The sequence below is a fragment of the Tribolium castaneum genome, chromosome 7 (assembly GCF_031307605.1).
Source record: "Tribolium castaneum strain GA2 chromosome 7, icTriCast1.1, whole genome shotgun sequence".
Lineage (NCBI taxonomy): Eukaryota > Metazoa > Arthropoda > Insecta > Coleoptera > Tenebrionidae > Tribolium > Tribolium castaneum.
The window spans coordinates 2,155,153-2,173,267 of NC_087400.1; the positions used below are offsets into that span (position 1 = coordinate 2,155,153).

Below are 18,115 nucleotides of genomic sequence, written 5' to 3' on the forward strand. Positions count from 1 at the left end.
CAACAGAAATCTGATATGGTTTTATATTACTTTTATATTGAATTACATAGTGTTAAAGAAATAAGTAAAAAAATAAAATATAAGTAAAAAGAGAAAAAAAGCAAAAACAATTAAAAAAATAAAGATAAGGACAGAATATATAATCTGGAGAATTGTTACAAATGAATAGAATAAGTCTTAGAGACAAAATAGCAAAGGAAGATCCTAAAAAAGGAAGAAAAAATAAGAAATGTGAGATAATATATTAAAGAATAAAGGAGTTAAAGAAAATACAACAAATGGCCAATGAACTAAAAGACATAAGAAACAAAGATGCCAAAGAACAAAAAAATAGGAAGGTTGTGGAAAGAAGTTTAACAGCATAGTGAAGAACAAAAACACAAAATTTGGACAAAGAAACGTCAGGTTCCATACTAATGGTGAAAACAACATAAAATAATAGTAAAATTATCAAAAACAAGAAAAAATAAGAAAATTTGTAGTACAATGATAAAAAAAGCGAGGCTGAAAGAGAGGAATTAGAATGATTAGGAAGATTCTGGCATAGTGTGACATCATAATAATTAATGATAAAAAAATAGCCAGAAAGTTAAAACAACAAATAAAGAAAGTAATTGAATATAAATACTGTAGAACTGTAGAAAGTAAAAAAAAGATAAAAAAGAGTGAAATCAAAAAAAAAGAACGTAAATATTGACATTATAGTAAGAAATACAAATTAATACATAGAGCTGGACAAAGAAATGTTAAGTTCTATAGCAATAAAAAAAAGAGGAAATACAAAAAAAAACACAAGAAAACATAAGAATAAATGAAGAAACGAACGGAGTTAAAAATACTAGAAAGAAATTAGAAAGCAAAATTTGCTTATGAACAAAAAACAAACGAAAGAAAGAAACAAGAAAGACCACTTTGGTTTAATATAATAATAAAAAAGCGCAAAAAACTGTTACCGGAAACGTCAGTCTACATAGACGTAATTAAAAGTAGAAAAAAAGCAGAAAGAAACTGAGAATTAGGTTGAAGAAAGAAGAACATAATAATGAAGAAAATTAAAAGAACTAAATTAAGAGGAAAAACAGCTTGATTTCTTTTGATTTTCTCAAGGTTCCTCTTATTTTTTTCCGTGATTTTCTCAATTTTGTACACCAATTTCCTCTGCGGTTTACTTCTCCAGAAAAACAGAAAAAATAAACGAACAATGTTCAAAATCAAATGGCTCATGGACAAAAAAAAACAGAAAAAACCGACATGCAAGAGAAGGATTTGAAACATTGAGAAATAAAAAAATAAAAAACATTGAGAAAAAAACAGGCAGAAACGAGAAAAAGAGTGACATTTTGAAAAAAAAAACCAGTGTTTCTGAAAAAAAAGTCATAAAAGTAAAAAAACATAGATAGAGCAATGGAAAAAAAGAAATAAATTGTGGTTAAAAACGAAGAAGAAAATGTAGAAAAAAAAAGAACAAAAGGCGAGAAATATGAATTTCGTGGACGAAAGATATGAATGAACAAGAGTTTGAAAAATAATTACGCATGTTTGATCAAAAAAAAAAAAATCGCCCCCAACATCGCGCAAAATTTGCGTAACGCGTCCGAACGCCGTTCATCTCGTATTGGAAGCGAGAGGGTTAGCTTTGTGGACCCTTCGTAACCGGATATGTTTACCAGAAAGCTCGATCCGGAGTCCCAATCCATGAATAACAATGCGACCGATTCCAGGGTGCGCCGCTTCAATCATCTTATCGGCAAAACACATCGTGAACATGTGGATGGAATCCCAACTCGACCCCAGATATCAAATAACTATTTTGCTTTGCAGTTTCATCACATTTGAATGATATTTTCTTCCTGGATCCAACCTTTACCTGAGCTGCTGGCGGCTGCCATGCGGAAGGATTGCTTCGCAGCTTTTGTAATAACATACGTGGATCAAATATCGAAACAAGCCAAGCAGTGATTGAAACAATAAAAATATAAATGCATTACATGAAAAAAATACGCAAACTTGTTCCAACGGAAGTACAATGCAAAAAAAAAGACACATAATAATTAAATCAGCAACAATTTTTTTTATTAATTTTATTAAAACATTATCTTTATTTTATTTTCCTTCCGAGAGTATTATATGCAACCCAGTATACTTAGAATTTGTTTCTCCTGCCTGCAACAGAGGCCGCTCACAAAGCTACAGAATTCTGCTATAGACTGGTTTTTAACTGTCCTCATAGAGAGCGCAGTTGTTCCAATTTCCGTCTAAGTTTTCAAAGCAAATGATTGTATTTGTATAAACATTATGCAAAAACTTTATCGTAAACTATATTTTAAAAAATTTCAAAGTTTTACTAAATTTTTCAAAACGCTGCGAATACATACAGACGCAAAAAAAATGTTAAGAAAAAAGTTGTAGAGAAAAATTTCCTATGAAAAAGTCCAAGAAAGGTCCCAGAGTCGTTTAAAAATGCACAAGCCACGAATTTGCTTCATTTTACCAGTGGCCAGGTATTGGAAACTTAATTTACACCTAAACCGTTGAAGATAGAAATATAGTGTTGTAGAATTTTTTGTAGAAAATTTAATTCTCTACAACTTTGTTCCTCACACTTTTTTTGTATCTTCAACCGTATTCGCAGCATTTGCAAAAATATAAAGTAAAACGCAAATTTTTTGCGCACCGTCGCATATTTACCAAAACACTGTGAATACGGTTGAAAATATAAAAAAACTGTAAGGAACAAAGTTATAAAGAATTAAATTTACTACAAAAATTTCGCAAAACCGTTTTACTATTGTAAACCATTTAGGCCCTAAAGTCATTCAAAAACGCTTAAGCCACGGATTTTACCGGTGGTCAAGTTAATTTGCACCTAAACCGTTTAATATAGAAATATAATGTCGGGGACTTTTTTGTAGAAAATTTAATTCTCTACAACTTTGTTCCTTACACTTTTTTTGTATCTTCAACCGTATTCGCAGCATTTGCAAAAATATAAGATAGAACGCAAAATGATAATTTTTGCGCACGGTCGCATATTTACCAAAACGCTGGGAATACGGTTGAAGATATCAAAAAACTGTAAGAAACACAGTTGTAGAGAATTAAATTTACTACAAAAATTTTGCAAAATCATATTATTATCGTAAACCATTTAGGCCCTAAAGTCATTCAAAAATGCTTAAGCGACGGATTTTGCCGATGGTCAAGTTAATTTACACCTAAACCGTTGAAGATAGGAATATGATGTCGCGGACTTTTTTGTAGAAAATTTAATTCTCTACAACTTTGTTCCTCACATTTTTTTTGTATCTTCAACAGTATTCGCAGCATTTGCAAAAATATAAGGTGGAACGCAAATTGATGATTTTGTGCGCACCGTCGCATATTTACCAAAACGCTGGGAATACGGTTGAAGATACAAAAAAGTTGCAGAGAACAAAGTTGTAGAGAATTAAATTTTCTACAAAAAAGTCCGCGACACGATATTTCCATCTTTAACGGTTTAGGTATAAATTAACTTTCCGTTACTTGAACAGCGGTAAAATGAACAAATCGGGCGCCTCGGCGTCTTTCGGGCCTAAACTATTGACGGTGGACATATAGGCTTGCGGACTTTTTTATAGAAAATTTAATTCTCTACAACTTTTTTCCAAACGTTTTTCCTATATCTTTAACCGTATTGGCAGCGTTTTGAAAAATACGAAACCACGCGCGAATTTTAAGTTTTAAATATTTTTTTCTCATCTTTCTTATAAAAATTTCAGTGGTTAGTTTTTTTCAAGCTGTTAAGAGTGCAAAACTCAACATTTCTGCATTTTTTAAATTAATTAAAACGATTTGGCGGAGAAGCGCCCCCATTTTTACTCTGCCGTACTATCTCTTTGGGTACGATTTTGTACCTACCTCGTGTCGCCTCCTAAGTTATAGTCCTCCGTAGTCTCATGAGATGTTAAAATTGAAGCAAAATTCATGAAATTGGGGTAAAGGGAGAGAAAGAACGCAACGTTACACTTAAATTTTAATTTGACATAAGATTAGGTAGCTGATTGGGTTTTTGAACACATATTTCGACAGTAAAACTGCAATGTATAGGTACTATTCAATACTTATTCATCTTATGTACTTACATAATAGTTTCAATAAACAGTTTGTCATTCAACTAACATAAAGTGCCTTATAGACTAAACCCAGTCATACCCCATTTTGAGCCGTAATGGGGTATGACCGTTTCTCAACACTTTCTTCCTCCAGCAACGTACGACTGCAAAAATCGTGCGTTCAACTTCATTAAAACAACTTTCAAATGTGAGACATTATTGTATCTTGTGTAGAGTGTGTACCTAGCCTAGAACGTGAAACTGGAAGTTGCTTTAACGATTTGCCTCATCGTCGGAACTAAACAAGACAACGTGTAATAAAATCAAGTAGCAAATAACATACTTAGAGCATTTTAACAACTAACACGTAATAATATTGCTAGACATTAATATAGGGTCACAACTATTGGCGTAACAATTCAACTGAATCAGAGCTCCGGGAACAGAATTTGGCAATTCCAGCGTCAGTTGAACCAAAAGTTGATATGTTGCAAACGCTGCAACGTGCCAATAACATGAATTCATTGTTTGTCGTCAGTACAACCTCTTTAGAATCGTTTTAACCGTCCATCTCGTTATAACATTAACTACAAAACTAACTACCAAATTATTATCCCACTCACTAACACAACACCATCCTGGGATGGCAACAAACTGAAATTTCTCGTCAATCAGTGATTTCCAAGCACCGCGTCTCATTTATCACTAACTTTCTATCACAACATTTAGAATTTATTAAAGTGTCGTAATCATAATAAAGCTCTGTACCAAAAACGCCCTATTATGAACTCCATTTTACCTAGAGAACATTTAAAAAGCAGTCGCTTGGAACGTTCTGTTGAGCAACCGAACCAAACCGAACCGAACCCCTAAATTTATCACTAAGAATAAACACATTGAGCGATTTTCTCACTATAAGGTAACAAGTTGCTAAGCACTCTTAGCTCACAATCGTGTTGACGAACAGTCAAAGAAAAAACACCAAAAATGAATACTAGTAACGAAAATCCCTGACTAAAGATTCGTGTGAATTGACTTAAAAAACCTGTCGCGCGACAGTTTGTGTATCACTTTTTTACACAATTTTATATTGTCTTAACAATTAACCGAAATAAACGGGAGAGAGGGCTCTGTCGAGCGCTAGAACCAGTCACAAGCCACCAAAAGTGGCTCGATTTCGTATTTTTCGATAAAACCCTCTCTGGTGTACCTACCTATTTTAAGCGCCGCCTCACAACAAAAATATTAGGTGGAACGCAAAATGATGATTTTTGCGCACGGTCGCATATTTACCAAAACGCTGGGAATACGGTTGAAGATACAAAAAAACTGTAAGGAACAAAGTTGTAGAGAATTAAATTTACTACAAAAATTTCGCAAAATCATATTATTATCGTAAACCATTTAGGCCCTAAAGTCATTCAAATATGCTTAAGCGACGGATTTTGCTGGTGTTCGAGTTAATTTGCACCTAAACCGTTGAAGATAGGAATATAATGTCGCAGACTTTTTTGTAGAAAATTTAATTCTCTACCACTTTGTTCCTCACACTTTTTTTGTATCTTCAACCGTATTCGCAGCATTTGCAAAAATATAAGGTAGAACGCAAATTGATGATTTTTTGCGCACCGTCGCATATTTACCAAAACGCTGGGAATACGGTTGAAGATACAAAAAAGTTGCAAAAAACAAAGTTGTAGAGAATTAAATTTTCTACAAAAAAGTCCGCGACACCATATTTCCATCTTCAACGGTTTAGGCATGAATTAACTTTCAGTTAGTTAAACACCGGTAAAATGAACAAATCGGGCGCCTCGGTGTCTTTAGGGCCTAAACCGTTGACAATGGACATATGGTGTCGCAGACTTTTTTATAGAAAATTTAATTCTCTACAACTTTCTTCCAAACGTTTTTCCTGTATCTTTAACCGTAGTCGCAGCGTTTTGAAAAATACGAATCCAAGGGCGAATTTTCAGTTTTAAATATTTTTTTTCTCACGTTTTTTATAAAAATTTCAGTGGTCAATTTTTCTCAAGCTGTTAAGAGTGCAAAATTTAACATTTCTGCATTTTTTAAATTAATTAAAACGATTTGGCGCCTAAGCGCCCCCATTTTTACTCTGCCGTACTATCACTTTGGGTACAATTTTGTACCTACCTCGTTTCGCTTCCTAAGTTATAGTCCTCCGTAGTCTCATCCGATGTTAAAATTGAAGCAAAATTCATGAAATTGGGGTAAAGGGAGAGAAAGAACGCAACGTTACACTTAAATTTTAATTTGACATAAGATTAGGTAGCTGATTGGGTTTTTGAACACATATTTCGACAGTAAAACTGCAATGTATAGGTACTATTCAATACTTATTCATCTTATGTACTTACATAATAGTTTCAATAAACAGTTTGTCATTCAACTAACATAAAGTGCCTTATAGACTAACCCAGTCATACCCCATTTTGAGCCGTAATGGGGTATGACCGTTTCTCAACACTTTCTTCCTCCAGCAACGTACGACTGCAAAAATCGTGCGTTCAACTTCATTAAAACAACTTTCAAATGTGAGACATTATTGTATCTTGTGTAGAGTGTGTACCTAGCCTAGAACGTGAAACTGGAAGTTGCTTTAACGATTTGCCTCATCGTCGGAACTAAACAAGACAACGTGTAATAAAATCAAGTAGCAAATAACATACTTAGAGCATTTTAACAACTAACACGTAATAATATTGCTAGACATTAATATAGGGTCACAACTATTGGCGTAACAATTCAACTGAATCAGAGCTCCGGGAACAGAATTTGGCAATTCCAGCGTCAGTTGAACCAAAAGTTGATATGTTGCAAACGCTGCAACGTGCCAATAACATGAATTCATTGTTTGTCGTCAGTACAACCTCTTTAGAATCGTTTTAACCGTCCATCTCGTTATAACATTAACTACAAAACTAACTACCAAATTATTATCCCACTCACTAACACAACACCATCCTGGGATGGCAACAAACTGAAATTTCTCGTCAATCAGCGATTTCCAAGCACCGCGTCTCATTTATCACTAACTTTCTATCACAACATTTAGAATTTATTAAAGTGTCGTAATCATAATAAAGCTCTGTACCAAAAACGCCCTATTATGAACTCCATTTTACCTAGAGAACATTTAAAAAGCAGTCGCTTGGAACGTTCTGTTGAGCAACCGAACCAAACCGAACCGAACCCCTAAATTTATCACTAAGAATAAACACATTGAGCGATTTTCTCACTATAAGGTAACAAGTTGCTAAGCACTCTTAGCTCACAATCGTGTTGACGAACAGTCAAAGAAAAAACACCAAAAATGAATACTAGTAACGAAAATCCCTGACTAAAGATTCGTGTGAATTGACTTAAAAAACCTGTCGCGCGACAGTTTGTGTATCACTTTTTTACACAATTTTATATTGTCTTAACAATTAACCGAAATAAACGGGAGAGAGGGCTCTGTCGAGCGCTAGAACCAGTCACAAGCCACCAAAAGTGGCTCGATTTCGTATTTTTCGATAAAACCCTCTCTGGTGTACCTACCTATTGTACGTGCCGTCTCACAAGTCGAAGACTAAATGCGCTCGTCTTTAGTATCTGTAGGAAAAGAAAAATATCTCACTCCCAAAATTTGCAGCAAACACTACCACACATCTCGTTACAACATAAAATTGGGGATTTTGGGAGAAAAAGACATTTTTCTTTCACTCTTTATGTTATAACGAGATTGGACTACGTGACTAGGACTACGAGATAAGCGTGCAGTCGATCAGAAGCGAATTGGTAGATAATTGACTCGGTTACAGGACTATGTGCGGTTTTGTAGCAAGCGTTGGATTGTCTAATTTTTTTAACGAATTGGTTTAGTTTCATTTTTAGCCAGAGTTATTGTCGGATAAAACAGTCGTCCTAAACTTATAAAAATAGCTTCGTTCTCCGATTTTGATTTTACGTCCAGTTGAAAACTAAAAAGGTAGTGTTTTTTTTATTTTTTTAGTTGTTTTTTTTAAGTGTTATTTTTAACAATTTAACAGGGTAGGCACATATCGTTTGTTTTCATAGATAGCTTTCGCTAAATTCGATATCTGATTGACTGCATCTTGACGAGCGAGTATAGATTGAAATGCCGCCCCCGAAGGCTGAGTCGGAGGTGCCGGCGTCTGTAATGAAGTCCGCTACAATAAGCGTCTCTTTACCTTGGGTCAACGTCGAAGGCGGCACACCACTCTTGGCCTCCTTCTCGGCCAATTTCTCTTTCAACAGCTTAATCTTCTCCTCCTTCTGCAAAAAAAATACAGCATTTTTTGTTTTGTTCGAGATTTTTGCAAAAATTGACAAGTGTCCTACGCTCAAATAAATTTATTTGCTCATTTAGTTGCAAATTTGGAAGCAAATCAATTGTTGGGTTACAAAAAAGTCAAAAATTGGGCAAAATTTTCGAACTTATTTGTAATTTCCATTTTTTTTTTGTAACACGAAAGTATTTATCGCATGTGATTGAAGAATTTATTTATTTACAATACGTCAAACTCACTTGTTTTTTTTGTAATTTTTTTGTTTTTTACTTTTTTATAACATAGAAAGTGTGCTAAGCTCAAATAAATTTATTTGCTCATTTAATAGCAAAATTGGGAGCAAATCAATTGGTTTCTCGATATGTTAACATTGTTACGTTGCTTAAACATACAAAAAAGTCAAAAATTGAGCAAAATTTTCGAACTTATTTGTGATTTCCATTTTTTTTTGTAACAGAAATAAGTGTGTATCGCATGTGATTGAAGGATTTATTTATTTACAAGTCAAAATGCCGCTTGTTTTTTTAAATTTATATTGTTTTTTAATTAATTTGGCGAGACTTTATTTATAACTCAGCAAAGTGTCCTACGCTCAAATAAATTTATTTGTTCATTTATTCACAAAATTGGGGACAAATCAATTGGTTTCTCGATATGTTAACATTGTTACGTTGCTTAAACATACAAAAAAAGTCAAAAATTGAGCAAAATTTTCGAACTTATTTGTGATTTCTATTTTTTTTTGTAAGAGAAATAAGAGTGTACCGCATGTGATTGGAGGATTTATTTATTTACAAGTCAAACTCGCTTGTTTTTTTTTAATTTATATTGTTTATTACTTATTTTGCGAGAATTTATTTACAACACAGCAAAGTATCCTACATTCAAATAAATTTATTTGTTCATTTATTCGCAAAATTGGGAGCAAATCAATTGGTTACTCGATATGTTAACATTGTTACGTTGCTTAAACATACAAAAAAGTCAAAAATTGAGCAAAATTTTCGAACTTATTTGTGATTTCCATTTTTTTTTGTAACAGAAATAAGTGTGTATCGCATGTGATTGAAGGATTTATTTATTTACAAGTCAAAATGCCGCTTGTTTTTTTAAATTTATATTGTTTTTTAATTAATTTTGCGAGACTTTATTTATAACTCAGCAAAGTGTCCTACGCTCAAATAAATTTATTTGTTCATTTATTCACAAAATTGGGGACAAATCAATTGGTTTCTCGATATGTTAACATTGTTACGTTGCTTAAAAATACAAAAAAAGTCAAAAATTGAGCAAAATTTTCGAACTTATTTGTGATTTCTATTTTTTTTTGTAAGAGAAATAAGAGTGTATCGCATGTGATTGGAGGATTTATTTATTTACAAGTCAAACTCGCTTGTTTTTTTTTAATTTATATTGTTTATTACTTATTTTGCGAGAATTTATTTACAACACAGCAAAGTGTTCTACGCTCAAATAAATTTATTTGCTCATTTAATAGCAAAATTGGGAGCAAATCAATTGGTTTCTCGATATGTTAACATTGTTACGTTGCTTAAAAATACAAAAAAAGGCAAAAATTGAGCAAAATTTTCGAACTTATTTGTGATTTCCATTTTTTTGTAAGAGAAATAAGTGTGTATCGCATGTGATTGAAGGATTTATTTATTTACAAGTCAAAATGCCGCTTGTTTTTTTAAATTTATATTGTTTTTTAATTAATTTTGCGAGACTTTATTTATAACTCAGCAAAGTGTCCTACGCTCAAATAAATTTATTTGTTCATTTATTCACAAAATTGGGGACAAATCAATTGGTTTCTCGAAATGTTAACATTGTTACGTGGCTTAAAGATACAAAAAAGTCAAAAATTGGGCAAAATTTTCAAACTTATTTGTGATTTCCATTTTTTTTGTAAGAGAAATAAGTGTGTATCGCATGTGATTGAAGGATTTATTTATTTACAAGTCAAAATGCCGCTTGTTTTTTTAAATTTATATTGTTTTTTAATTAATTTTGCGAGACTTTATTTATAACTCAGCAAAGTGTCCTACGCTCAAATAAATTTATTTGTTCATTTATTCACAAAATTGGGGACAAATCAATTGGTTTCTCGAAATGTTAACATTGTTACGTGGCTTAAAGATACAAAAAAGTCAAAAATTGGGCAAAATTTTCAAACTTATTTGTGATTTCCATTTTTTTTTTGTAACAGAAATAAGTGTGTATCGCATGTAATCGATGGATTTATTTATTTACAAGTCAAACTCGTTTGTTTTTTTTTAATTTATATTGTTTTTTACTTATTTTGCGAGACTTTATTTACAACACAGTAAAGTGTCATTCGCTCAAATAAATTTATTTGCTCATTTAAAAGCAAAATTTGGAGCAAATTAGGTGAGCAGTCAGTACGTTAGCATTGTTACATTGCTCAAAAATACAGATTAAAAAAAAATTTTTTTCGTACTTATTTGTGTATAATTTTCAAATTATTTAATTATATTTATTTGAAACAAGCCAAAATTGGCTAATTTTGGCAAATTATGTTATTTCAGACCATTTCAAACGAATTAAAATTTGTTTTGAGTCCCAGACTTAATTATTTTGTTCTCTACTTTTTTCCTAAAAAAATTCCAATTAAGCTCCAGATGAGAGCTAGAAGGCGATCAAACGCCAAAATTTAGGATTAATTAAGATAGTTAAGGTCCTGGAGAGAAAATAATACTTATTTCCAATACGTTACAGTTCTTCTTTTTGCATTTGAGCTAAAAATTCACTTCTTTCAAAAAAATTCTTCGAAAAATACCAAAAAAATCGCAGAAAAATATGTAAAAAAAAACAATCTCCAGATTATTAAATTAATTTTTTATTTAAATTTCTGATTAATATCAAACCTTTTCAGGCACCTGAATTATTTACCAAAAAAATGGTGCTGCCTTGGGAGATATTTTGATAATTAATGTTGTTTTTGTTAAATCTTTCGATAAAATCTGCACTTCTTTTACTTAAAATTGTTTCTGTTTTCGAACTTTTGTCTTCATCAGTGTTCTTTAAATTTATTTTGTTTCCGTTAATTGATTCTTTACAAAAAATGCAGATTTTACTTCCACTTTAGCCGTTTTCTAGGATTAAAACTCATAATAAAGCCAAAGGTCCTAGGTTAAACTAGGTTAATCCGCTCAAAAAAAATTATTAAAAAAAATTTGAAGTAAATCAAACGTTAACATTATTCATTGTTCAAAGACATATTTAAAAAATGTTTTCACTCCTACAGTCTATCAAATTTTTTATTTTTTTTATGGTTTATTTAAAATTATTTTTGATTTCAAACTTCATTCAATGTTGTCTTTGCTAATTATTTATTTATAAAATAGCAGATTTTACTTTGACTTTAAGCGCCTTCTGCGATCAGAATTCATAATAAAGCCAATGGTCCTACGTTCAACTAAATTAATTCACTCAAAAAAATTTATTCAAAGCAAAATTGAAGCAAATCTATTGACTAAGTAACATTACACTTATTCAAAATAAAATTAAAATTCTATCGAAACGACAAAAAACGTATTCTTGTTCATTAAAAAAATCTTCTAAACAAATTTATTTCGATGTTAATTCGTCAACTTACCTATTGTGTGGCAACAAACTAAAAATTGCCAAGTTTAACATTTTGGACAATTCTATAACTTTTTTTCTAATCGAACAACTCACATATTCTAAAATATTTTATCAAAACAAGACAAAGTAAAAAAAACAATAATAATATACCGTAAAAACAGCTGAAATCCACGATTTTCGTAAAATTTTCACGAAAAAAAAACCAAAAAAAAAAAACAAATCATGCTAAAAATTTGATTTTATTTTTTTCGTAGCTTCCAAATAGTTAAAATGTGCGTCTTTGCATCACTGTACCTGAGAAATGAGTCGTTGCAAGTCTTCATTCTCGTTCAAAAGTTTCTGGTAACGCTCTTCATCTTCTTTGGAAATTCCAGCGTCTGGATTGTACTTGCTTTCAGCCTTATCCTTAGGGTGTCGTATTACTTCAATCACCTGATAGAACTTAAACCTTAGTCATAATCATTTCCCCTTCATCCGCTCACCTTAGGCACGAAAATAAGCGCCATACTGAGAAAACAACAGAACACTATCGCCAGCGCAACGAAGGCAAAACTGGCGTCTTGCTGACTCGCTATGACCATAGTCACTGGTGCAGTGATCAAACAAAGTATCACCACATTGTAGATACTCATTCCTACGTAACGCGAATCATTGATCTGCTTCACTTTCACAGACCGTGTCTCATAAGCGAGGAACAAACCAAAAATCTGCAAGCAATCAAAAATTATTACACTGCAAAATTTTGGATTTTTTTTTACCAAAACCAAGCCTTTGTAAGCGTAAATAACGGACAACCAGACGTTGTTGTGGTGACTCTCACAGTGCTCCAGCTCCGGGCGTATCTTGGAGTCGTCGCTTGACGACTCGGGGTCTTCCAGCGGAAATTGTTCGATGCGTCTCTGCAGAGGATCGTGCAGCTGCCAGGCGACCATTATCACAAAATCAACCACCAGTAGGCCGGAGACCATCGAGTACAGCTTCCATGGCTCCACCTTTTTCTGGGCAAAAATTTTATGTTTTAAATACAGGGTGACCCAGGTGATCGGTCTATAACTTTTTTATTATGCGAAATATTGCCACAAATAAAGTCCACAAACTGAAAATATTTTTATTGTACACAGGGTGTTGTATACAGGGTGGTGAACCAAAGTTAGATTTTTTAAATGGAACACCCTATATATTTTTGCATGGTTAGATTTTACGCAAAAAAATAATGTAACTTCATATAAACTATTATGTGTCTATCTCTTTTCGTTTCGGAATTATTCAACTTTTCGTTATAGAAAAGACCAATTTTTTAAAAATCGCTGCAAAGTCGCCTATGAATATTTTATGGTAAATTTGCAACAGAAAAATCCAGAATATCCGTAGTTTTGGGAAATAGTCGACTTTTGCTTGAAACACGGGAATAATGTACAGGGTGTGCCAAAACGCAAAAAGTTGAATAACTCATTTTTTTAATGGAACACCATGTATTTCTTTACATGTGACGATTGCATTTTTCATAAGCTTTCTATTGATATGCGGTTTCTATAGCAAATTTACAATATTTCTTAAAGTGTTAAAAAAAATAAAAAATAAATTTTTTATTTATTTTATTAATAATTCTTGATGAGTGAAATTCATTTGTGTATCAGGTAATAATTAGATTACTTGTGTAATTAGTCTCATTAGTACATATCAAAAAATTAATTACCAGTTGACTATCAGATTCTAGGCTAACATATTGTCTTGTAATAAAATATAATTTTTTGAAAAATCTCAAAAAATATTTTAAATTTGCTATGCAAACCCTATACCTTTAAAAAGCTTATCAAAAATGCTATAGACACATTTAATAAAATACAGAGTGTTCCATTTGAATAAAATGAGTTATTGAACTTTTTGCGTTTTGGCACAGCCTGTATATTATCTGCGTGTTTTAACTAAAAGTCGTCTATTTCCTCAAACTACACGGTATTCTAAGTTTTTATGTTGCAAATTTATCGGAAAATATTCATAAGCGACTTTGGAGTGATTTTTCAAAATTGGTCTTTTTTATAACGAAAAGTTGAATAATTCCGAAACGAAAAAAGATAGACACATAATAGTTTATATAAAGTTACATTATTTTTTGCGTAGAATTGAATTACGCAAAAATATATAGAGTGTTCTATTTAAAAAAATGAGTTATTGAACTTTTTGCATTTTGGCACACCCTGTATATTATCTGCGTGTTTTAACTAAAAGTCGTCTATTTCCTCAAACTACACGGTATTCTAAGTTTTTATGTTGCAAATTTATCGGAAAATATTCATAAGCGACTTTGGAGTGATTTTTCAAAATTGGTCTTTTTTATAACGAAAAGTTGAATAATTCCGAAACGAAAAAAGATAGACACATAATAGTTTATATAAAGTTACATTATTTTTTGCGTAGAATTGAATTACGCAAAAATATATAGAGTGTTCTATTTAAAAAAATGAGTTATTGAACTTTTTGCATTTTGGCACACCCTGTATATTATCTGCGTGTTTTAACTAAAAGTCGTCTATTTCCTCAAACTACACGGTATTCTAAGTTTTTATGTTGCAAATTTATCGGAAAATATTCATAAGCGACTTTGGAGTGATTTTTCAAAATTGGTCTTTTTTATAACGAAAAGTTGAATAATTCCGAAACGAAAAAAGATAGACACATAATAGTTTATATAAAGTTACATTATTTTTTGCGTAGAATTGAATTACGCAAAAATATATAGAGTGTTCTATTTAAAAAAATGAGTTATTGAACTTTTAGCATTTTGGCACACCCTGTATATTATCTGCGTGCTTTAACTAAAAGTCGTCTATTTCCTCAAACTACAAAGTATTCTAAGTTTTTCTGTTGCAAATTTATCGGAAAATATTCATAAGCGACTTTGCAGTGATTTTTCAAAAATTGGTCTTTTTATAACGAAAAGTTGAATAATCCCGAAACGAAAAGAGATAGACCCATAATAGTTTATATAAAGTTACATTATTTTTTTGTGTAGAATCTAATCGTGCAAAAATATATAGGGTGTTCTATTTAAAAAAATGTAACTTTGGTACAGCACCCTGTATACAAAACCCTGTGTATAATTAAAACATTTTTAGTTTGTGGACTTTCAGTCGATCTATCGGATAATACCAACAGAATGGTAATATTTCAAATAGTAAAAAAGTTATAGGCCGATTACACCCTGCTGGGTCATCCTGTATATTTCATTTTTTTATTTTTTTATAAACAAGTTTAAAATATTTATGGTAGCAGCAGGAGAATTCAAAATGCAAAAAAACGCGCTTACCGTCCTGACTTTGGGGTCGCTTTTGGCTTTGGTGGTGAGCCGATGAACTCGCCACACTTTGCTAAACATCGCGCCGAAGGAGAGCGTGAAGCCGGTGGAGAGGAGCCACGCTCGGGTCTGGCAAATGGCGGGGTAGGCACCTGGGGACACGAATCTGCCGTCGAGGCCGAGGAGGAAAACGGCCGTTAAGCATACGACAATTCCGAAAAGCATTATAGTGTTGCACACGGGGTGAGAAGACTGGATTACTCTGCAAAATAGATCGATTGTTAAATTTGGCGGGATAAATGCGCCCATAATCGGACTAAATGTGAATATTGCATAATTGCTGCATAAGAGGATTCAAACTGAACTAAACAGGAGTAAGGGCAACGAGGGCTCATTTCGCATTCAATTGCAACGATTATTATTCAACGTTTCAATTTTTCAATGAGCAAGATCACCTACTGGTGGCACTCCAGTTCTCAATTTTAGAGAAATTAATTATTTTTTTAAATTTTCCTTCGCCGTAATAATTATTTTCTAATAATTTTTAATAGTTATTTAAGCGTACTTTAATTTCTTTTTTTAATTTAAATTAATATAGATTAAAGACCACACTGATGTTTCTCTAACAATCGTCCATTTCTAAAAATTAGTTGTCTCATAGTTAAAAAAGTGTCCTACACTCAAATAAATTTATTCGCTCAGCTGACGAGCTCTCCTAGGACTGTTTTCCAGCAAATCAATTAAACAACCAATCAAAGTTTAGTCAAAACTACAATTTAGAAAAAAAAAACTCAATTTTTGGACGAACTGAAGTGATTACTGTTAATTAGCACTGTATATTTTTGAATTATGCAAGTGCAAAATTTTCAAATCGAATATTTTTATCAAATAATGTCAGGTTAGATCAAAAAAATTTATTAGTATTAAAAGAGTTAGGATTTTTTAGCACAAAAGTGACAAAAATAAGCTTAGAATTCAAGCAAAGTATGCATAAAAATGCACAAAAACTGATAATATGCCTAAAATTATGCTCGAAACTTTACTGATTCTTTTTGAAAAGTCACTATTTTCTGAAAATTAGTGCAAAAGTGCCCTATATTCAAATAAATTTATTTGTTATGACATTGGAAACGTTTAAAAGCAAAATTTCCAGCAAATCATTGAACAATTAATAAAAAAACAAAAAAAAATAAAGTCAAGATCACCTACTGGCGGCACTCCAGTTTTGTTTTAGAGAAATTAATTAGTTTTTTTAGTTTTTCACCGCAGTAATAATTATTTTATAATAATTTTTAATAGTTATTTAAGCGTACTTTAATTTCTTTTTTTAATTTAAATTAATATAGATTATAGAACACACTGATGTTTCTCTAACAATCGCCCATTTCTAAAAATTAGTTGTCTCATAGTTAAAAAAGTGTCCTACGCTCAAATAAATTTTATTTTTGACTAAACGTTGATTGGTTGTTTAATTGATTTGCTGGAAAACAGTCTTAGGAGAGCTCGTCAGCTGAGCGAATAAATTTAGAAAAAAAACTAAATATTTGGACGAACTGAAGTGATTACTGTTAATTAGCACTGTATATTTTTGAATTATGCGAATGCAAAATTTTTAAATCAAATATTTTTATCAAATAATGTCAGGTTAGGTCAAAAAATTTATTAGTATTAGAAGAGTTAAGATTTTTTAGCACAAAAATGACAAAAATATGCTTAAAATTCAAGCAAATTATGCATAAAAATGCTCAAAAAGTGTTAATATGCGTAAAATTATGCTCAAAACTTTACTGATTCTTTTTGAAAAGTCACCATTTTCTGAAAATTAGTGCAAAAGTGCTCTATGTTCAAATAAATTTATTTGTTCTGACATTGGAAACGTTTAAAAGCAAAATTTCCAGCAAATCATTGAACAATCAATAAAAAAACAAAAAAAAAATAAAGTCAAGTCAGATCACCTACTGGTGGCACTCCAGTTTTTTTTTAGAGAAATTAATTAGTTTTTTTAGTTTTTCACCGCAGTAATAATTATTTTATAATAATTTTTTAATAGTTATTTAAGCGTACTTTAATATTTTTTTTAATTTAAATTAATACATATTATAGAACACACTGATGTTTCTCTAACAATCGCCCATTTCTAAAAATTAGTTGTCTCATAGTTAAAAAGTGTCCTTCGCTCAAATAAATTTATTCGCTCAGCTGACGAGCTCTCCTAGGACTGTTTTCCAGCAAATCAATTAAACAACCAATCAAAGTTTAGTCAAAACTACAATTTAGAAAAAAAACTCAATTTTTGGACGAACTGAAGTGATTACTGTTAATTTGCACTGTATATTTTTGAATTATGCGAGTGCAAAATTTTCAAATCAAATATTTTTATCAAACAATGTCAGGTCAGGTCAAAAAAATTAATTAGTATTAGAAGAGTTAGGATTTTTTAGCACAAAAGTGACAAAAATATGCTTAAAATTCAAGCAAAGTATGCATAAAAATGCACAAAAACTGATAATATGTCTAAAATTATGCTCACAACTTTACTGATACTTTTTGAAAAGTCACCATTTTCTGAAAATTAGTGCAAAAGTGCCCTATGTTCAAATAAATTTATTTGCTCTGACATTGGAAACGTTTAAAAGCAAAATTCCCAGCAAATCATTGAACAATCAATAAAAAAACAAAAAAAAATAGAGTCAAGTCAGATCACCGACTGGCGGCACTCCAGTTTTTTTTTAGAGAAATTAATTGTTTTTTTTAGTTTTTCACCGCAGTAATAATTATTCTATAATAATTTTTAATAG

General features: G+C 31.5%; 1 protein-coding gene across 6 annotated transcripts in view; it reads right to left on the reverse strand.

Moving 5' to 3' along the window:
* Positions 1-4,002: 4,002 nt before the first annotated feature.
* The window catches only part of GABA-B-R1 (metabotropic GABA-B receptor subtype 1), a 170,828-nt gene continuing 156,715 nt past the window's right edge, over positions 4,003-18,115 (reverse strand). For 2 of the 6 annotated variants that reach the window (XM_064357713.1, XM_064357715.1), the window contains 5 exons: positions 15,330-15,579; positions 12,781-13,020; positions 12,505-12,729; positions 12,317-12,463; positions 4,003-8,396 (listed from right to left, as the gene is read on the reverse strand). In XM_064357713.1, the coding sequence (XP_064213783.1) occupies positions 8,172-8,396; positions 12,317-12,463; positions 12,505-12,729; positions 12,781-13,020; positions 15,330-15,579 (1,087 nt within the window). In that variant the 3' untranslated portion in view covers positions 4,003-8,171. 6 annotated transcript variants of the gene reach the window in all.